The sequence below is a fragment of the Pinus tabuliformis genome, chromosome 1_2 (assembly GCF_031772625.1).
Source record: "Pinus tabuliformis cultivar Carrire ecotype Pingquan chromosome 1_2, CPIR1, whole genome shotgun sequence".
Taxonomy (NCBI): Eukaryota; Viridiplantae; Streptophyta; class Pinopsida; order Pinales; family Pinaceae; genus Pinus; species Pinus tabuliformis.
In genome coordinates, this window is record NC_142298.1 from 334,025,248 (window position 1) to 334,048,146 (window position 22,899).

The following is a 22,899-nucleotide window of genomic DNA, read 5'->3' on the forward strand; positions in this document are numbered from 1 at the left end:
GAATTGAATTTTGCATCCAAGAAGTGCCAACTCCATTTGAGTCATTTTGTTAATACATTTTTTTGTTTTAAGGTCCATTGTTGATCTCAAAATTCCCCTAATATTTATTTACTCAAATAATTATTATAAATTTAGTTGTTATTTTCAGGGATTAAATCATACAACACAATTTGTATATATTAATCTTATTTTTTGAAAGACTCTATTATCATTTTGAATATTATTTGTTCTTTTAAATTTCATTTTGTTAATACATTTTTTTTGGAGGTTTATTGTTGATCTCAAAATTCCCCTAATATTTATTTACTCAAATAATTATTATAAATTTAGTTGCTATTTTCATGGGATTAGACCATACAACACATTTTTTTATATATTAATCTTATTTCCTAAAGACTCTATTATCATTTTGAATATTATTTGTTCTTTTAAATTTTATTTTGTTAATATTTTTATTTTTATTTTTATTTTTTATTTTTGTCCAGGTTTATTGTTGATCTCAAAATTCCCTTAATATTTATTTACTCAAATAATTATTATAAATCTAGTTGTTATTTTCATGGGATTAAACCATACACCACCATTTTTATATATTAATCTTATTTTCATAAAAAAATCTTAAACAATGGATATTTAAGGAGAAATTAATATCAGACAAACAAAATGATATTTAGAGAACTATTTATATCCATATAACTTGATTTTTTCAAAAATGTGAAATTCAAATTTATGTTATGCAAATAAAAAAAACTCTCATTTTACATAAATAATAAAATCTAAATTAATTATAATACATTTGTTTCTCTCATGTGTTATAAATAAATTTATCCTCATAATTTTTACCCCTGCAAACTTCATTAATATAATTTTATGAAATAAAAAAATAAAACTTTTAAACTATTTCTTCTTTACCTATACCCTTAAATATATCCTTCCCACACATAAGTTATTAACTAATATCTAATATTTTCATTATTTATATTTTATTAATTTTCTACTTTTCTGTATAAAATGTTTTAAAAAATTATAATTTAACATAACCCTGGAATATATCCTTCCCACCCATAAGTTATTAACCAATATCTAATATTTTCATTATTTATATTTTATTACTTTTCTAATATTCAATATAAAATATTATATTTTTAACATATTGTATTATTTTATCTTTTATCCACGAATCACATAACTGAAGTCGAGGGGTGAGTTTTAATTAAGTCTTAAGTGTACTATGTTCCAGGGATTAAACCATTATCTGCAGACGCCTTCTGAGCTTTTATTAACTGCACCCACGCTTCCAATAATTACGCATATCTAGTTCTTAACTATTAATTATAGCTGTGCCAGCGCTTGACACTGACGCCGTCCGCTGGAAAACGAGGGCAAGACTACTCGGAAACTTTGAGTGACGGGAGATACGGTAATGAAGTCACATGCATGCTCATGGTAGTCATGCAAGAATCCATGTGTTTCGTCCTTATGGAGAGATGCAGATGTCCTTAAAGAACATTAAATACCGTATAGCATAGAAAATATGGCTTGCCCTCGGAAACCCCACCCTCATCGACGGTGCAGTTCATCTCCCGCGATCCGACGGTGGCGCCTTTCTCGGGGTTTCCTCTTCTCCGAATTGCGACGGGATTGACCTCATTTGGCTATGCAGCTCTCCCGCGGAGCCTGCTCTGATGCGGCCATTCCTTCAACAGCTCTGTTCTTTGGTTGTTCAGAAATTCCTTGATGAAGTCTGCTCCGTTCCAACCTCATGGTCTGGCAGTGGTCCAAATTGTTTACAGGTAAACTGTTCTTTTTTCGCCAGCTGGTTCATCTTTTTTTTCCTTATCATTCGTAGCTGAAGGCGTTACGAGCCTTACTGGATACTCTAATCAATTTCTTGTGGAATTGAAATACAACGCAGGTTGTTGGGTTCGGTTTTGGCTCGACTTACTTGGTGGCGGCGACGCATCTACAGCGACGGACTTCACCGGTTACGGGTAAGAACTTACCCTGGCTGGAGAGTGAAAGCCTAGAGCGTGGTCATGGCTCTCTGCAATTTATATGATGTTCGCCTCACTGTCAGTTTTTCAGACTAATAGAGGTTAGGGCTTTTAAGGGTTTTTTCCCAAATTGTATGTGGCTTCAACGCCGTTAATACCCCAGAGCTTACTTCTGCTCTGAACTGAGTAGTTCTCTTGCTGTTATATTTTGTGACAATTGAGGGTTTCCAGATTTGTAACTGTCTATTGCTCTGCTATTTGATATGGATATTCTGGCACGCAGTAGAAAACATTATCTGCTTGAATCGACTTGATTTCTGTTATAAGTATTTACAGTTCTGGGTTTGGGTCATTCGTTAGTCTTCTGGAAAAAAACATGTGATGTAAATGCTCGGTTCCTCGTTTAATCTTGTATGAACAATATGTTGGAACTGTTCAGAATTTAAAGGAATATTTGCGTTGAAAATGGTTATGAATTTTAAGTTTGAAATGTGGTCTCGGCCAGCACCAAACTCTGTTCGATACAAAGTCCTTCAATAACCGCAATAGGGTTCTGGTCTATTTCTTACTATGTGCGTTCTCTGTTGTAAATAGCGGGGTCTGCTACACAGGGTCAATGTAACTTTGCTTTCCTCAGTTTTCTCAATTTTCTTTCGTGAGATTGTTCTCTGTTGCAAACTCCAGGGTTTCACAACCAGGAGGGTTTCCTCTCTCGCAAAGTTGATTACGGCCCGTAGGTTTCTGCTGTCGAGCCCCCTGTTCTCAGGGACTCCTGGACTCGTATGCAGTTCAAACCCTCTTCCAAGGGCATAGCAACCCAATTTCTGGCTTGCCCTGGCTTCGTAACATGATCATATCTCGTGCTTGTCCATCGCGATCGGTTCCACCTCGAAAGGTGTAACAACAAAATCAACGAGCCATGGTGTATTGAAAATGAAAAAGTTATACATAATATAAATATAAGGCGACAAATATATATATATATATATATATATATTGTTATTACACCTATCAGACAAGTAAAACAAACGAGATTCCTCAGATTGATATGTACCCGTAAATATATTATATATTCATAAACGCGGAGAGTAGCAAGAAAAACGGATATTATGTACACATGACGACGATGACTACCATTAGTAATTCGTTTTATAGCCGTCCTCCAATTTGGTAAATTATATTTTAATAGATATAGAGAAGCGGGCAAATTTGGATTTTTCCTATGTCTTGAGAATATTTAAATTAATCAAAATTTTGAGAAATAATTAACATTCATTTTTAATAAATATAGAAAGGAAATTTGGATTTTGTTTATAATGATTTTTTTAAAGAAAGATACGGAGGTAGAAAATTACCCTGATCGTCACACGTTACAAGAATTTGGACCAAAAAAAATTTAAAAAATCTTATAGTAACGGTGTTTTATTAAAACTTAAATTTTAGAAATAATTTAGAAATAATAAAATAATTAGAATCCTTCAACCTTTTATTAGTATATTTAAAAAAAATCTGAATCATAATAATTACTTTAAAAAACAATAAATCAATAATATAATAAATATTTTAAAAATTAAATTAAATATAAATAAAAAAATTATATTGTAAATTATTTTTTTTACAACTGATAGCAATGTTGACCAGCTATGTATCCCCAGTTTCATTGTAAATTATTTTTATTAATTTCTTATATTACCTATTATTATAACATAAAATTGAAAACCATTATTCTTATAAATTTGAGTTTCTGGTAAGAACACTGAAAGTTAATTTAACTCACCATATCCATAGAAAGTAAATTCTACACCATAACGATGTAAAAAGCATGCCCACATAATCTTGTTATTTATGGGAAATCCTCGTTATTTAGAGGAAATGGAAAATTTCTCATATATAGTAACCCTGAATCAGTGAAAACAAACTAGCATTAGAATTTTGGCAAAAATCTCTCAACATTATCTAAAAAGTGAATACATTGGTCAGGTGGTTTATGTGAGTTTGTTTTGTAATTTTTTTTGGCAATTCTGAAATATATATATATATATATATATATATATATATATAATTGTTTTTAAGAGGTGGGAAATTTGTTTTTTAAGAACTGTATGGGATTGTTACTTTTTGAATGGGAGCTACTGAAAGTTCAGAGGGCTTTGATGTAATGTCTCCATATAAAAAAATTTGAAAATGATTACAAATCACAACATATTCATACTTGCTAATTATAGACGTATCATTAACTATATTATTAACTACAATAAGTACTGTATACATCTCTCAGCACCATACATTTGGGGTTGGGGGGATGTTGTTACAACCATAACTTAATTTGTAGGCGGGTTTATGATTTCCAAGGTTTACATTTATCAATGGTTTTGTCAACCACCTAATTGACTATCCCAACTATACAAACCCTCATTCTACGCATCAGGGTATTGTCATAAATATCCACAGACTTGACCTATTGTGGAACTATACATTCTTTATGGTGGACTTTAATTTTCAGAGGCCACTTGCCAGGACGAGGGGACGACCTCCTTGGGATGCTTCTCCATGGCAGACAACTGTCCCTTGTTGCTTTGAGGTTTGTACCCCATCGAGGGCCCTCCTTGCCGCGTTGAATCGGACGATGGAGGCCACTACTGGCAGTATTATGCTTGGTCGAATACAGGAAAGGTCTTTATTGTTGTTCTTGCTTGCGATGGAGGGTTTCTGCTCATGTCCACGTGCAGAGGGTTTCACTGTGGTAAAACTCTGAACCCAACTTTTTCCTTTTCATTCTCGCCGCTGCTCGAGAAGGCCTTTCGCTCCTTGATTGTTCTTCCTTCTTGACTATAGTGTGCCGCTATGGCTTTGGGCACAGCTATAGGGGTACTGGAGGTGTTTTGTGACAGCCCAGATAAGTCAACCCAACACGAAGGCATTGTTATTTTAGAGTTGTAGTGTTTGATTCAGTCGCCAATGTTTTCTAACTAGCCTCATTGTTAGGGTATGTAGGTGCAACTTGAGAGGCCTGACTCCGGTTGTCGAAACTCGGCTTGGTCTTCAATGGGTATGAGTTTAGTTTTGTATATCTTTCAACAAATGAAGGGCGTGCCCCTGGTCTCATGAGTTGTTATGTCTCGTGTATATGTTAGCAAGAGTCGGGGTTGCTCTAGTTTAGAGCTTCTAAGTTTTTAGCTAGGTTGATCGTGTTGACATGTATTCTTTGTTAATGAGACCACGAGTCTCTAGCCTTTGAGGTGTTATTTTTAGTTTTATGAGGGTTGGGCCCGAAATCTCTGCTCCTTTTGAATGAATGGTACTGTTCTTTAATTTTTGTGGTGACTACTGTCCTCAAACTGGTTGTATGAATAAGCCGGCTCGGCCTGAGTTTGATTATGTAAAACTGGGACATTTTCCTCTTGAACTGTAATTTCTGAGGACGGTCTCTATCTCTGGTTAATGTATGATTCACGGTTATTGCTTATGCAAAACTTGCGGCTCATTTGCTTGGTGTCTGTATTGGAAGATAACTTTAAGTGACTCTTTCGCTCACTGATATTTAATATGTTGTTTTCTTTGCTTCTTGGCTTGAATGTATTTGATCTCGCAGACTATTTTTTTGCTATAGGTTTTTCCCTGGATAATTGTAGCCTTCCGGCTATATTTCTTACAATTTCCTATTGATTGCTTCCTTTCCAACTAAAGAATTAGTTCCAGTTTCGTTTATCTGTACCCAGATTTGGGGATTCCGTCGGATTGGAATAGAGTTATATTTTTGTTTTAATATTGAGAAGGAAATGGTTCTATGTATTTATTGAAACGTAGATGTTGTTCTTTCCTACTAGTATTGGGCCATTATTTATGCCGCTATTTGGGAATTCCTCTGAATAGATACATAGTGTTATCTCTTAAGCTTTCTGAAAATTTTGTCTCATGTTGCCAACTCCTGAACTTAAACGGGTTTCAGTTTATATATGTTTAGTGAATCAATTTTCTTTAATTACTTTTTTTTCCGAAGAAAAGAACGCGTAATTTCCATTAATTTCAGAAAATTACATGTTGTAGATGCTGAAACGCATATGCAGTAGTGTGGGTAAACCACTTACAATAACCAATACTTCAGGGAAGTATGCAGATAAAGCCCTCAGACAGGGCATCCAGAAACAGGGTATGTAAACCCCAACAGGAGTATACTCCTACCCTAATAAGCTAATAAAAACAGTAAATAAATGATAGCTCCTGTGGAATGTGCAGAAATAATTCAAACGGCAGCCAAAAGACAGAGGGGAGAGGCACGAAATGGAGAGGCCACACCTCCCCCATCCCCTCAACTCTCCACCAAAGCCCGCAGAAGCAAGTGAAAGAAAACCACCCATATATCCAGAGAAGCCAGTAAAGAAACTAACCAACAACAGCCATAGAAGAGCGGCACGAATCGATGCAGAGACAGACTCTACACCTCAGATCCCTCAACACTCTCCATAGTTGCAATGGTAACTAGCAAAGGACCAAAAAATAGTACCCAACATCAGCAAAGGAGCCCAACAGGTCCCGAAACGAGCTAAGGCGGGTCGGTTCCGGGGGCAGAGGTGGCTAGGGCAGCCACCTCGCCCCCATGAAGAAAGTCAGGCCCAAGTCCCTTGACCCCGCTTTGCGGCGCAGCACAAAACTCAGAGGCCAAAACCCCTTGCTAAAACCGCCAAATCGGAGGGTCTGTCGGTGCGCAGATACTCGAGGAACTAGAGGAAGAAAACGCCGCCGCCGCTCAGCTCAAAGCCCGAGCCTCGCTGAGGAAAATGAAGAAAAACACTGCGCGAGGGAAAACGCAGGAGATAGGGGAGCCGAGGCCGAAATCACGCCGCAGGCTAACTGTTCCGCAGAACTCCAGATGCAGCGAGCCCTGGATCCGCAGAAACCACCAGATGCAAGGAGCCCCGGCACTGATATCAGACGATGGTAGCCGGAAGGGTGACCAGTACCCCCACCAGTGGTAAGCCCTGCCGCTGCAGGCTCAAGCAGCAGCCAGAGCCCGGTAAACCCTAGGTTCTCCGCCGCTCTTTCCTGAACACCCACAATCTTACCGTGACTGATGGAGATATTTCTTTTGGCGACTCCACTGGGGATCGAACCCGTGGAGATTTTCAGTTTTCTTTAATTACTATTTGTATATGCAACTATATTTGAGATTAGCATTTTGTTTAAGGATTACTGCTGTTAGTAATTAAGCAAGATGTTTCAAATGTAACTTATCTGGTTTGTAATTTACCATTTTATTTTATTAGTTACTGCTGATAGTATTCAAGCAAGATATTTTAGATGTAAACGTGTCTCGCTTGTAATTTGCCATTCTATTATAAGAAAATTACCGCTAATAATAATTAAGCAAGATATTCCAGATGTAAACTTGTCTGTCTTGTAATTTAACATTCTATTCTAAGAAAATTACTGCTAATAATAATTAAGCAAGATATTCCAGATGTAAACTTGTTTGGCTTGTAATATAGCATCGTATTCTAAAAAAATTATTGGTAATAATAATTAAGCAAGATATTCCATATGTAAACTTATCACAGTTGATGAACTCCCTATAACCTTATAACTCGTTTAACCTCCCAACCTTGAGACTTGCACTCCAGCACCTTCAGTCTCCCTTGAGGTACCCGAACTTGGTAAATTATTCAAAAAAATTCTGTCCTGAATAGCAGCAAAGATTTGAGCTTAACCACACTTATCTGCTGCTTGTCTGTCTGTCTCTACAGCACGGAAATTCTCATTTCCTACTCCTCTATTCCCTTGATCGCAGATGCCCTTGCATCCCATCCTCTTGATATTTTAGGGATGAATTTTTCATAGGAGTAGCTAGGGTTGGGTAACTGCCCCACCAACTGTTTCTTGAGAACTCATTTCCATCACCCTTATCACAGATATATCTCATGAATTAAAACAATTTCTTTCCTTAACATATTCCTATACTAAATTTATTTTAATCAATTTAAAAACAAAATGTCTAATTCTAAAAACTCAAATCAGTTCCAGTTTGTTTTAGTGGCAGTAAAAATAAATATTCACATTCATAGGGGAAAGCACATCTTCGCCCCCTAAGATTAAACATCGTTCTGATGTTCCTCTATGGGAAACAATTGTGGATAGGCCTCCCTCATAGTTTGCTCATCTTTCCAGGTGGCTTCTTCGGGCCCATAATGCTGCCACATGATTTTAACTTGGGTGATAACTCGTCTCCGCAACATTACTTTTCTTCGATCGAGTATACCCATTGTCTCTACCAGGAATTATCCTTTTGGTTCGACCTGCTTGACAAAATAAAAGAATTCAGTGATAAAAAAAAATTCATTCAACTACTAACTTTTACTTTTGCATCTGTATATCTATACATTTGTATGTATGTCTACAATAGATTGTTTTGAGAGATTCGTCTTTCCGAATCACCTTGATGTCCTATCAGTTTATTATATGTTTAGCATCATAAATATATCTCTTAAGTAAAGGAACATGAAAAATGTTGTGCACATGAATGTGGCTGGGTAGAGCGAGCTAGTATGATACTAGCCCGATTCGAGCTAAAATTTGGAAAGGCCCGCAGAATCGGGGTGCTAGCTTAGCACATCTAGTCCATTGCAAGGTGCTTTTCTTGGCCTTAACCCGAATGTACACGTGCTCCCCTACTTGAAACTCTTGGAAGCTCCTTTTCCGATCAACAAAATTCTTTTGTTGGTCTTGAGCAGCCTTTAAACTAAGTCACACACTTTTCACCATATTTTCCATCTCTTCCATCATATCTGGTCCCAACATTAGTTTGTCATCTGGCCCGCTCCAACTCAGAGGTGTCCTGCACTTATGCCTGTATAATACTTTAAATGGGCTCATCCGTAAGGATGTATGGTATCCATTGTTGTAGGAAAATTCTACTAGATGCAAGTAGTCTTCCCATTTAGATGGTTGTTGCATTATATAGGTTTGCAACATATCTTCGACAACTTGATTTACTCTTTCTGTCTACCCATCCGTTTGAGGATGATATGCGGTACTGAAAGTAATTAGGTCCCCAATCCCTCAAATAGGGCCTTCCAAAAGGCTGGCGTAAATTTTACATCTCGGTCAGAGATGATCATCTTAGGTAGGCCATGCAACTTAAAAACATTTTGCATAAAAATGTTAGCAATTTGTACCGCTTTATAAGTTGATTGTACAGGTATGAAATGAGCAGATTTTCTTAGCTTATCTACCACTACCATGATAGATTTGTTCAGATTTTTTGTTTTAGGCAGTCCAGTAATGAAATCAATAGATATTGTCTCCCACTTCCATTTTAGAATGGGTAGTGGGTCAAGCAATCTTGCTGGGTGCTGGTGCTTTGCTTTTACGAGCTGGCATTCCAAACAGTGTCCTAGTTTTTCTTCTACTTTTTTCTTCATACCAGGCCAAAAGAATTCCTTCCTAAGGATAGAAATCAATTTTTGATATCCTGGGTGTCCTACGTAAGGAATTTTATGATATTCATTCAAGATTAATTCTTTAAGCAATTTTTGGTTAGGCACATAAAGTCTCTTCCTATAAACCAGCAACTCATTTGGAGTCACTTTGTACCCCATTTGCTGTTCGTGGCTATTTTCCACTTTTGCTTGCTGCCACAAATGGTTATATACCACAGCTTGCATGGTTGTTTCTAGAATCTGATCATAGAAGGTAGTGCGAGACTCACTAAAAGAAATCTCATATAAGCAATTTACCTTTCGGCTTAGAGCATACAGTACCCGGTTTTCTTTTCCTTTCAAGTGCCTGATTTCAAAATCAAATTCGCTTAGGAAGTCAGCGCAACGAGCTTGTCTAGCATTTAATGTGGGCTGTTTGAAATAACTTGTTAGGCTTTGATAATCTGTTAAAAGCAGAATTTTTTTGCCCAATAGGTAGTTCCGCCACATTTTCAAAGCATGAATTACTGCTGTTAACTCTAAGTCGTATGCAGAATACTTTTGCTCGTATTCCTTGAGCTTTCTTGACTAGTAAGCTATGATCCTACCCTCGTGCATTAGTAGACCGCCTACCCCCTCCTTGCTAGCATCCGTACACACTACATATTTCTTACTAGGATCAACAATACTCAAAATTGGAGCAGTGGCGAGCAGGTGCTTAAGATGGTCAAAACTTCTTTGACAATAAGCGGTCCAACTAAAGGTTCTTTCTTTCTTTTGTAGAGAGGTAATAGGGTATGCTACCCTAGAAAAACCTTCCACAAACCACCTATAATATCCACCTAGGCCCATAAATGATCTTATGTTAGTCGCATGTTTCGGTACCGACCACTCCGTAATGATTTTTATTTTCTCACGGTCTACCGCGATTCCTTCCTTGATGATAATATGTCCCAAGTACTGGATTTGTTCCTTGAAAAAGTCACACTTGTTGTACTTAGCATACCACTGGTGTTCTCTTAGAATTTGGAGGACAATGCGAAGATGTTCCTTATGTTGTTCCATGCTTGGTGAGTAGATCAAGATATCATCAATAAAGATCAATACAAACTTGTCTAAGTATTGATGGAATATGATGTTCATGAGGCACATGAAGGTGGTTGGGGCATTAGTCAGTCTAAAAGGCAGCACCACGAACTCATAGTGCCCATATCGAGTTCTAAATGTTGTTTTTGCTATATCTTCATCCTTTATCCGGATATGGTGATAATTTGATTGGAGGTCAATCTTGAATAAAACGGTTTCCCCCTTAACCTAGTCAAACAATTCATCTATATGGGGCAAGGAATATTTGTTCTTAATGGTCAGCTTGTTTAACTGACAGTAGTCCATGCACATTCTTATTGTTCCATCTTTTTTCTTAACAAACAATACTGGAGCTCCCCAAGGGGACACACACTGGGTTGTATATACTTCTTATCTAGCAACTCTTGCAGCTGCATTTTTAATTTTGTCAGTTCAGGAATGCCCATACGGTAAGGGGCTTGAGAGACTGGTGCAGCTCCCAGAATTAGCTCAGTGGTAAAATCTATGTCCCTTTTTTGGGGTAAACCTAGAATTTCGTCAAGGAAAACATCAAGAAAGTTTTGTATTACTGGTATATCTCCTAACACAACAAATTTCTCCTTAGGGTCAACATAACCTACTTGAATGGTAAAAATCTGACAGTCTTTTTTGATGCATTTTGCTAGTTGGGAAGCTGTTACAGGTCTTATTTGCAGAAGCTTCTGAATGCCTCGTATTTCTTGTCTTTCCCCCTTATCATCTCGGAAATTAATGGTTTTAGTTTTGCAGTTAATAAGGGACCAATGCTTTTCCAACCTGTCCATACCAATAAGGATATCATATGATCCTAAGGGTAGTATATTCATATCTTCCTAGATGGACTGGCCAGCTAACTCTAAAGGGCAATTATTGACTTTGGCCAAAACTCTTCTTTTGGCTCCTATGGCTAATTGCACCAACCCTGGATTTTTAAATTTTACTGCTTGTAACTTCAATTGTTCCACAATCTTGGGACTAATGTAACTTAAAGTTTCCCCGGGGTCAATCAAAATAGCTACAATTTGGTTAAAAATTTTACTGTCAAACTCGACCATTGTCGGCTAAAATTCTACTCGGTGGTCTTTCGGGGCTGTGTTAATTTTGGGCAGACTCCTTTCTATTTCCCCTACTGTAGAGGCTTCTTGTAGCTGAGATATTTGGTCAGTGCCCTTGCGTTGTGGGAAATTTTTGACATAGTGCGGCCCTTGGCATCCCCAGCATTGTACAGGGGGCCTTGCGGCCAACGCAGCTTCAATTTTTCCCAGTTGCTCATTAGTTTTTGCTTCGCCTGGTACCTCAAATCTGGGTGGATTTTTATTGAAGTTTTTGTTAGTCTGTCCCTTGAAAATTCCCGTGTTGCCTGAGCCTCTATTTCCTTTATGTCTGGGAACGAATTTATTTTTGTCATTCCATTTTTTGTTCATGTCCCCTTTTGGTCTTTTCTGCTGATAGAAAATCCGTGCTTTGCGAATCACTTCGTCCATGGCCTTTGGGTTGTCAAATTCTAGTTGTTCTTTCATAAATAAAGGTAAGTTGCTGATGAATCGCTGCACCTTTGCTTTTTCTTCACGTATGTAGGGCACATAATGAAGCAATGAGGTGAACTTTGTTATAAATTCATACATGGTCAACTTTTCGAGCCGGAAATCATGAAACTCTTTAGATTTCTCATCATAAAATCTTTTTGTTAAGTACTTTTCTTTAAAATATGTTTGGAACTTCACCCAAGTTATACTTTGTTCATCCATTCCTTGAACAGTCTTTACTTCCTCCCACCATAATGTGGCCTTTCCTTGCAGTTGGAAAATGGCTAAACAAGCCTTCAAGTTATGGTCATAATCATACAATTGGAAGTATTTGTTCATATTTATGAGCCATGCTTTTGCTGCTTCTTCCTGCTCTCCATCGAAAAGTGGGGGTTTTATCTTTTGAAACTCCCCCTGGATTTCCACTTTCTGTTTTTTCTGGGTACACGCATAGAGGGTTTCACTGTGGTAGAACTTTGAACCCAACTTCTGCCTATTCATCCTTGCCGCTGCTCGGGAAGGCCTTTCGCTCCTTGATTGTTCTTCCTTCTCGACTACAGTGTGCTGCTATGGCTTTGGGCGCGGCTATAGGGGACTGGAGGTGTTTTGTGACAGCCAGGGTAAGTCAACCCAACACTAAGGCATTGTTTATTTAGAGTTGCAGTGTTCGGTTCAGTGGCCAATGTTTTCTAACCAGCCTCATTGTCAGGGTATGCAGGTGCAGCTTCAAAGGCCTGGCTCCAACTGTTGAAACTCGGATTGGTCTTCAACGGGTATGAGCTTAGTTTTGTATATACTTCAAGAAATGAAGGGTGTGCCCCTGGTCTCATGAATCATTATGTTGCGTGTATATGTTAGCAGAGCTGGGGTTGATCTAGTTTAGAGCTTCTGAGTTTTTAGCTAGGTTGAGCTGGTTGACATGTATTTTATGTTAATGAGGCCACGAGTCTGTAGCCTTTGAGGCGTTTTTTTAGTTTTACGAGTGTTGGGATCGAAATCTCTGCTCCTTCCGAATGTATGGTACTGTTTTTTAATATTTTGTGGTGACTACTGTCTTCAAACTGGTTGCATGAATAAGCCGGCTCGGCCTGAGTTTGATTATGTACTACTGGGACATTTTCCTCTTGAACTGTAATTTTTGAGAACGGTCTCTATCTCTGGTTAATGTATGATTCACGACTATTGCTTATGCAAAACCTGTGGCTCATTTGCTCGGTGTCTGTACTGGAAGATAATTTTAAGTGACTCTTTCGCTTAGTGATATTTAATACTTTGTTTTCTTTGCTTCCTGGCTTGAATGTATTTGAACTCGCAGAATGTTTCTTTGCTATAGGCTTTCCATGTTTAAATATTTCCTTTCATGGATAACTGCAACCTTGTGGCTATATTTTTTACAATTTCCTACTGATTGCTTCCTTTCCAACTAAAGAATTAGTTCCAGTTTCATTTATCTGTACCCAGATTTGGGGATTCCACCAGATTGGAATAGATTTATGTTTTTGTTTTAATATTGAGAAGGAAATGGTTCTCTGTATTTATTGAAATGTAGATGTTGTTCTTTCCTACTGGTATTGGGCCATTATTTATGCTGCTATCTAGGAATTCTTCTGAATAGATACACAATGTTATCTCTTAAGCTTTCCGAAAATTCTGTCTCATGTTGCCAACTCTTGAACTTAAAGGGGTTTCAATTTATACATGCTTAGTGAATCAGTTTTCTTTAATTACTATTCGTATATGCGACTATATTTGAGATTAGCATTCTGTTTAAGGGTTACTGTTGTTAGTAATTAAGCAAGATGTTTCAGATGTAACTTATTTGGTTTGTAATTTAGCATTCTATTTTATTAGTTACTGCTGATAGTATTCAAGCAAGATATTCCAGATGTAAACTTGCCTGGCTTGTAATTTAGCATTTTATTCTAAGAAAATTACTACTCATAATAATTAAGAAAGATATTCCACATGTAAACTTGTCTAGCTTGTAATTTAGCATTCTATTCTAAGAAAATTACTGGTAATAATAATTAAGCAAGATATTCTAGATGTAAACTTGTCTGGCTTGTAATTTAGCATTCTATTATAAGAAAATGATTTCTAATAATAATTAAGGAAGATATTACATATGTAAACTTATTTGACTTATTGAACCGCCTATAACCTTATAACTCGTTGAACCTCCCAACCTTGAGACTTGCGCTCCAGCGCCTTCAGTCTCCCCCGAGCTATCGGAACTTGGGTAAATTATTCAAGAAAACTCCATCTTGAATAGCAGCAGATATGAGCTTAACCAGACTTATCCACTGCTTGTCTGTCTATCTCTATAGCACATAAATTCTCTTTTCTTACTCCTCCATTCCCTTGATCGCACATGCCCCTGCCTTCCATCCTCTTGATCTTTTAGGGATGGGTTTTTCACAGGAGCTATTAGGGTTGGGTAACTGCTAAAATAGTTTCTTTCCTTAACATATTCCAGTACTAAATTTCTTTTAATCAATTTAAAAACAGAATTTATAATTATAAAAACTCAAATCAGTTCGAGTTTGTTTTACTAGTAGTAAAAATAAATAGTCACATTCACAGGGGATATCACATTTGAAGACTGTTTTTGGAAAATACAAAGCATGTAGAGAAATATGCTGAACTTCTCACAAAACATGAGTCCCAATCAAGCACGAGACAAGAAATTAGAAATTTCTCGTGGCTGATTTTGGATATTTCTATTTTTATTATGTGATCAATCATGAGTAAATGTGATGTAAATTTAGAGACTTATAGTTTATGTATTGACAATTGACAATTTTATCATAATGTAATAAATTAGAGTGTATCATATATGCTTTATGATTGCACATATTTCTTAAATGTCCATATATATATATATATTTCGCGTTTCCCCGTTTCCAAAATTTGGGGAGGTTGCGTTTTGTATCGCTTCCCGTTTCAGAAACTTGTACCTGTTTCCCCGTTTCGTGCAACCTTGCTTCGAAGGAAGAAAGGCCAAAGACATCCTTAACACCCATGTCCTTAGTTGAGAAACTAGAGTAAACTCTTGATGGGTTAAGGAAGCGTGTGACACCTCGACTTAAGGGCAATATTTGGGATGTCATGCTGATGAGTATTTGTTTCTCTGTTTATGTATATATATTGGAGAAGATCATGTATGCATATTGTATGTGGCAGTCAATGCTTAAACAATAGAGTTGCTTTGCTTTTTCTCCTAAGAATAACTATAGAAACATAACACTGTTCCTTTGTATTTTTAAGCCAGATTGTTTCAAAGACTATTCATGTGTGAAAGAACTGATAATGAGCTTGACATTTTATATATATAAAATGGAGAGACTCGAGGAGAGAGACAACTAGAAAATATATTTATATATAAGAGAGAGTATATATTTAAATTGATTTGAATATTTTGATTCAATATTAATTTTGATTATTATTATCTAAATTATATAATTAAAAAATATTTTATATTTTTAATTATATAATATTACTGCTTTTGTTTAGCTAAGAGCTCGTCTTTTTCGGACATAAGGAAACAGGTTAAAGACCACCAGCAGCCGGTTATTCAAGGTGGGGGTTATTCGAGGCGGCATGGTTTTCTGTGAATAACAGTGATGAGTCTTCTTGGGACGTAAGGAAACAGGTTAAAGACCACCAGCAGTGGGTTATTCAAGGTGGGGTTATTGGAGGTGGCATGGTTTTCCTTGAATAACAGTGATGAGTCCTCTTAGGACCTGAGGAAACAGGTTAAAGACCACCGGCAGCGGGTTATTCCAGGTGGGGTTTATTCGAGGTGGCATGGTTTTCCTTGAATAACAGTGATGAGTCAGCTAGCATTCTCGGTTAGCAGCCCGAGATGGTTGTCCTCACGGCTGGTTTGACAACAAAGTTATGATAAATTTTCCCACCATGTAAAAAAAAAATATTACTGAATCTGATTAATAGCAATTTCTTATAAATTTTGAGAAAACTTTTTACAGTTCCCACAGCCATACCCAAATTCCCATCATTCTCAATTTCCAAAAAATCATGCAAAATATATATATATATATATATATTTCACGGATCACCCTGCTACTAGATACTTCTACCTTATAATATTTCTGTTTGGCATGCCTCTATCTCTCTGTATAATAATATTAATAATAGGGTCAGAGCTCTTCTCTTATTCGTGTGTAGACTTTGAAGCGGTTGTGGTAGTGATCTTAATCGTTATTGAGACACTAATTTAAAAGGAAAAGCAGACTGCAAGTGATTATTTGTATTTAATTCGGAACACGTTAATCTCGGCGTGGTCGCCCAATAAATAGGATCAGTAGCTATAAAAATTCGTTACTTGAATTTCATTAACTTGTTTTTGTTGACTCTGGCGTGCTATCTACTAAATCAAGTGCAGATGTATGAGTCGCTGTCAAGAAAACTTTGTAGAGATATCAAGAAATATTATTAATTGACAAATAATATTAAAAATGGAAGGTTACACATCACATGTATTTGGAAGTGTGAGAAAGATCGTTACGCCAACTCTCTAAGGGTTGACTCGGTTAGTTCAGAGTTAATTTTAATCACAGATGACATTCAACAGTTTCTGGTCGTGTGAATGGTAGCTAAAATAAGAGTTTCCGTTGTAAAGTAACGGAGGTAAAAAGAGGTAAAAGGAGTGTATTTACCAGTTTTTGCTGGTGAGATTGGAATGTAACGGAGGTAAAATTGAGAATGTGTGCATCACTCCCCCGTACAGAGTTGAGCTAGAGAGATTCTCGGCTCTGTCACTAAGTCATTAGATTCCTATAAATAGGATATCAATAGGTTGATTACGCTGTCTGAGATTCTTCCCTTGAAGGTATTTGCTTATAATGGAATTCTTTCAATTTCATTTCCTTTTCAACTTTCTTGGTTTTGGGTGCATGGCGTTTCTCTTGGATCTGTTTCTACTTCATTGTTAACACTTTCTAATTATAACGAATGGTGTGCAGTCTTGAAGGATTCAAGAAATTCGAGTTGCTTGAAAGAATGGCCGGCTTAGATAATGGGGTGGTAGGTAATGGTATCGTGTCTGTGAAATTCACCAAACTCTTTATTGATGGAAAATTTGTGGACGCAATTTCAGGTATGTATATGTTATTTTGAAATATTGGGTTTTGCTTGTTTATTTTTGGATATAAATTAAGTAGTTTAAGTATGTTGAGAGAAATTTTTGTCTGATTTTGATAAAATTTTGTGGTAAATTTTTAATTTCTATTATAATTGTTAAACTATTTTGGGTGTGGCAAGGATTTTTGACGGTACTAATCTATTTCCAATATCAAAAAATGATTTAAACACTCCCACAATTGAATTTCTTGAAGAAATTAGCAGTCTTAGCGAAATTGTAGCCTTTTTAAACAATGTTAGTGGGTAGGTTGATGGTTTTATTTATTTATTTTTAGATATAGATATAAAGGGCCTTGTCTTCCAAGGCCACATTCTCCTGGAAAATTATTTTTAACCAGAATTTCCAGATTTTTTTTTCAAAAACTATGATCATAGGAATGTTTGAATTGTTTTTTTTTTTGCACCCTCGAAAACTCTTTCGGCACCCAAAATCTTGTAATTTGATAGCTGTAACTCAGATTTCCCAAAATTTCTGCAAAATTTTAAAGTCGCACCAAAATTTCCACTATTTTCCACTATGTATAAATTGAAACATGATTAACCACTGTGTCCAAACTTGAATACTAAAATATTCTGAGCTTGAGCTTGGTGTTTCTGTGGATTAATACTGGATGCAAGGATGAGGCGAAATTTCTGTGGATTAATGGGTGTAAGTTGTTGGTGGTGCAGGGAAGACTTTTGAAACTTTGGATCCTCGAACAGGAGATTTGATAACGCGCGTCGCAGAAGGTGATAAGGAGGATGTGGATTTGGCTGTGAAGACGGCCCGGGAGGCTTTCGATAAGGGACCTTGGCCTCGAATGTCTGGCTATGTAATATCATTTTTTAGACCCTTGTGCATAAATAGATTCCCTTGTGTTTTTGCCTTGTGATTTGGATCTCATGAAGAATTTCCTTTTTTGTGTGTAGGAAAGGGGTCGCTCTCTGAATAGGTACGCTGATTTGGTAGAGCAGCATATAGATGAACTAGCAGCTCTTGAAACCCTAGATAATGGAGAACCACTCACCCTTACTCGTGTCATTGTGACGGGCTGTATCCAGATTCTCAGATACTATGCAGGTACTGAACAGTCAATACTCCATGACACCCGTGCTTAAAATAGCTCCCATTAAGGAATTTTTAGTCTTATATGTATCTTGGGGCAGGTATAAGATTGAAAATTCATATTATATTATGTGTATCTTGTGGTAGGTGTCAAGGAGGGAAAGTTTTGTTGTGGGGATTATGTTGTTTTTTTGGTTATAGGGTTTGAATCTCATGTTATGATATGTTTGTGGATTATTAGTTTTTTTTTTGTTATTAATTTTTTCCTTCTATTTCTAGTTTTAATATTATGTTATGACATGTTTATCTAGCCACATAGATCTATCTTAAATACTGATCTAATATGAGTTTAGAGGGATCTAATTTCTTCACATACAAATTTTTCTATGAGCCTACATTATTTAAATGTTTTGTATGGTTTTTTTTGGTTCGTTGTTTATTCTATTTTTAATTTTGCTTAGTTTTATCAGATTTTTAATTTTTAATTTTTTTTAGTTGTTTTTGTTTATTTTGGCTGACATGACCAAAATTTCAACTTTGATGATGGTTAGTTTTATCAGATTTTTAATTTTTAATTTTTTTTAGTTGTTTTTGTTTATTTTGGCTGACATGACCAAAATTTCAACTTTGATAATGGACGGACAACGTTACACATCACAATGGGTTGTAGAATGAGCTTCTCCACTCAATAATATAATTATCTATCTTGATTTCTCATTTCTCAAAATAAAGATAAATGTTGATTGTACCAAATATAATAAACTATTTAACTTTTTTATATTTTTTATATCACATAACATATTTGTTTGTAATGCTATCTTGATTCCTTTATTTTGATTTCTTATAAAAGAGATAAGCGTTATTTGTACCAACCGAATTATTACAATAAACCATCTAAAAAATTTATCTCATATAACCTATTTGTTTGTAATGCCACCTTAATTCCTTTAAATAGTAGGTAAAGGTAAATGTTGTCACTAGACTGTTGTCTTTTTATGACATATTTATCTATACCTTAATTCCTTAGAATAAGAAATAGGTGTTGTTTGTGTAGTTTGTACCAATAAAACAAAATGTATCCTGTGGTGGGTTAACGAGGGTTTGTCAATATGGTTCATTGTCAAGGTTGTAACTTCTAAGTTATCACAATTATAAACATTGCAGGACCTCCACTATCCAATAATAAAAAAATATTATATTGACTCACTCTGCTCTGGAAATGCAATTAACAATGGTTTCTATGTGATTACGATATATAAATTTCATGACATGTACAGGAGCGGCTGATAAAATACATGGGGAAACATTAAAAATGGGAGGGCAATATCAGGCATATACTTTGCATGAGCCTATTGGAGTGGTCGGTCAGATTATACCATGGAACTTCCCACTTTTCATGTTTTTCATGAAAATCTCTCCAGCTTTGGCTTGTGGATGCACTATAGTTATCAAACCTGCAGAACAAACTCCTCTAACTGCACTTTATTGTGCACATCTGGCCAAGGAGGTAAGTCAATATGTGTCTGTAATTTCTATTCACCGTTGAAGTCAGAAATCATTTCTTATCCCCTAAGAAGTTTTCATGCCAATGTGTCAATGTTTTGCTGTTGTCACAGGCAGGGCTTCCACCTGGAGTTCTTAATGTGATAACTGGTTTTGGAGAAACGGCTGGTGCTGCAATAAGCAACCATATGGATATTGACAAGGTAATCATGTTTCTTATTTATCTTTCTTAGCATCAAGGTATCATGGAAGCATTGGTAAAGAAGTATTTATTTTGTGTAGGTCGCTTTTACAGGGTCTACTGATATAGGTCGGGTTATCATGGTGGCTGCTGCCCAGAGCAACTTGAAACCTGTAACCCTTGAACTCGGGGGAAAATCTCCGTTGATTATCATGGATGACGCTGATATTGAGGAGGCCGTGAATCTTGCCCACAAGGCCATATTTTTTGGCAGTGTAAGCACAACTCAACGATGTAGTCATGGTCAGTTATTAGGTCGGCTTCCATTAATCAAACCAATTACTGTTTCATTGGGATGGCAGGGACAAGTATGCTGCGCAGGATCCCGGATATATGTTCAAGAGGGCATCCACGATAAATTTGTGAAGAGAGTGGTGGAAAGAGCGAAGAAACAGGTGGTCGGCGATCCTTTCAACCCAGAAGTTGACCATGGTCCTCAGGTAAGTTTATCTTGATCTGTGCAATTATATCCGCAATTTTCTGTAAGGGGCTGCCATTTTTAGAACTGTATTCATCTGAATATGGGTTACCAATATTGGTTGAAATTCGGCATCATTTCCTCTCAAATTTCAAATTGCAATTCCACAAATGAATTCCATACTCTCTGAAAGCCTATTGCAGTATAGTTATCTAATATTAATATTAAGCCTATTGCATTATAGTTATCTAATATTAACTTTATGTTGATCGCAGATTTGAGGAATATTTAATTGCATGGAAACTTTAATGTAGTATAGTTATGCAATGGTCAATTTATGTCGATTATAGATTCCAGAAATATTAACTGATTGTTGGGAGAGGAGTGAATTGTTTGATCCTTATTTTCAGATTAGAGAATGTTACCTTTATGCATTATCTAAAATTATTTACTAATAATTCCAACATATTCTTAAAATCTGCTATTCACATAATAATGTTGTAGTCACTTATACAACATGTAAATCTCACATTAAAAAAAATTCTTAAATTTTCATTTTTTCCAAGTAGAAAATGAGCAATGTAATTTTCTATTATTTTCGCCAAGTAGATTGAAAAGGCGCAATTTGAATAGAAAGAAGCCCTATATTCATGTCAATATTATTTCCTGTCTGAGCAGATTGACAAGACACAATTTGAGAAAATATTAGAATACATTGAGCATGGGAAGCGAGAAGGAGCAAAACTATTGACAGGCGGTAGTCGCGTGGGTGAGAAAGGATTTTACATTGAACCAACCATTTTCTCCCATGTGCAGGTTCTCTCACTGAACACTATACATCTGGATGCCATATATATATAAAGCATGTGGGATACACATGGATAATAAAATTTCCTAATGTTTTATGGTTGATTTCTTTATGCGTTTATGTATCAGGAGGACATGAAGATTGGGAAAGAAGAAATATTTGGACCAGTCATGTCCATTTTCAAGTTCAGGTAAGTTTGAAATCTAAATAAAAAAATTATTAATTATTAAATTACACTATCTATTTTCTGTTATGATTCCTGTCACACTTAATTGTTTTTTACAACTTTACGATAATATTTGCAGGACCATTGAAGAAGCCATAGAACTGGGCAATAAAACAATATATGGTTTAGCTGCTGGAATTGTGTCGAAGAACATAGATACAGTCAATAGGATTTCGAGATCTATTCGAGCAGGAGTGATTTGGGTTAACTGCTACCACGTAGTATTTCCTGATGCTCCGTTTGGAGGGTACAAGATGAGTGGGATCGGTAGAGAGCAGGGTCTCGATGTTCTTAAAAATTATTTGCAAGTCAAGTGTGTCATAACTCCTCTCCATGATTCACCTTGGTTGTAGAACTATGCTTTAACCTCTATCAAATGTGTTTGTCAAATGCTTCATAGCTTTATATATTTAGGTTGAAGCTTCAACAAATTTTGTATGTAATCACTTGAGTCAATGATGTCATTTCCTTCACATGAATTCCTTATAATATTTAAGTATCAAATTAGTCATTACATTTACATGGGTTTTTATTTAAATAATTATACATATAAAATTGAAATAATATTATCAAATTAGTCATTACATTTACATGGGTTTTTATTTAAATAACTATACATATAAAATTGAAATGATATTATTTATAATATCAAATTTTTTAATTTTTGAATGAATTTTGAACTATTTATTATTGATATGTAAATTTTTAATAAATTATTTGTTTAGTATGATAAAGTATTAATGATGAGAGGATTTTGATTATTGTTAGTAATATAATTTATGTTTTTTAAATTTTAAGAAATTATTTAAAATATTAATTTACAAGATTTAATAGCTTTACAAATATTTTGAAATTGCTATATATAATACCTTTGAGATAAAGTCTTTTTTATTGTCTAGTTTTTTAATAAATTCTATTAAAACCCTTGCTCTATCAAGTGTTGAGAGGGATCAAATCCCTTGAGGTGGACTTTTCTTAGACGGAAAAAAAATGAAGGTAGGTTTTCAAGTCAAGGGATTTGATCCATCTTGATGTTTGATAAATCCAATTCCACCATTAGTGTAGATATATGTTGATTCCAATTGTTGTGTTTACATAAAAATTTAGATGATAATCAATTATGTACATTTTTTTTTTTTTATGTTTGATAAATCCAATTCCACCGTTAGTGTAGATATATGTTGATTCCAATTGTTGTGTTTACATAAAAATTTAGATGATAATCAATTATGTACATTTAATTTTTTTTTTATTGAATATCCTCTATAATCTAAATAGTACTATCAAGAACACCACTTCAAACTTTACATAAGGAATAATGTGAATATGATAAATAACATTGTTCAATTGTTGTGTTTACATAAAAATTTAGATGATAATCAATTATGAACATTTTTTTTTTTTTTTGAATATCCTTTATAATCTAAACAGTACTATCAAGAACACCACTTCAAACTTT

At 35.6% G+C, this 22,899-nt stretch overlaps 1 protein-coding gene across 2 annotated transcripts; it reads left to right on the forward strand.

Annotated features, from left to right (window-relative positions):
* Nucleotides 1-1,581: 1,581 nt before the first annotated feature.
* Nucleotides 1,582-21,960, forward strand: LOC149205725 (aldehyde dehydrogenase family 2 member C4-like). Of its 2 annotated transcripts, XM_089395143.1 has the most exons (12): nucleotides 1,616-1,793; nucleotides 1,916-1,991; nucleotides 17,022-17,155; nucleotides 17,869-18,011; nucleotides 18,109-18,259; nucleotides 19,522-19,751; nucleotides 19,861-19,950; nucleotides 20,030-20,203; nucleotides 20,291-20,428; nucleotides 21,085-21,222; nucleotides 21,343-21,404; nucleotides 21,520-21,960. In XM_089395143.1, exons 1-12 carry the CDS (start codon nucleotides 1,763-1,765, stop codon nucleotides 21,791-21,793), a joined length of 1,641 nt encoding a protein of 546 aa, XP_089251269.1. In that variant the 5' UTR covers nucleotides 1,616-1,762; the 3' UTR covers nucleotides 21,794-21,960. The 2 variants fall into 2 exon arrangements, with proteins under 2 accessions (XP_089251270.1, XP_089251269.1); XM_089395144.1 differs by lacking the exon at nucleotides 17,022-17,155 and having other exon boundaries at nucleotides 1,582-1,793.
* Nucleotides 21,961-22,899: the final 939 nt, after the last annotated feature.

What these genes read in the sequence shown, in the direction of transcription:
- LOC149205725 (XM_089395143.1), top strand. Translation starts at nt 1,763, where the DNA reads ATGGTCTGGCAGTGGTCCAAATTGTTTACAG. An exon ending in AGGCCATATTTTTTGGCAGT is followed by an intron (nt 20,204 to 20,290) that starts GTAAGCACAACT and finishes TTGGGATGGCAG; the next exon opens with GGACAAGTATGCTGCGCAGG. An exon ending in CCATTTTCTCCCATGTGCAG is followed by an intron (nt 21,223 to 21,342) that starts GTTCTCTCACTG and finishes TTTATGTATCAG; the next exon opens with GAGGACATGAAGATTGGGAA.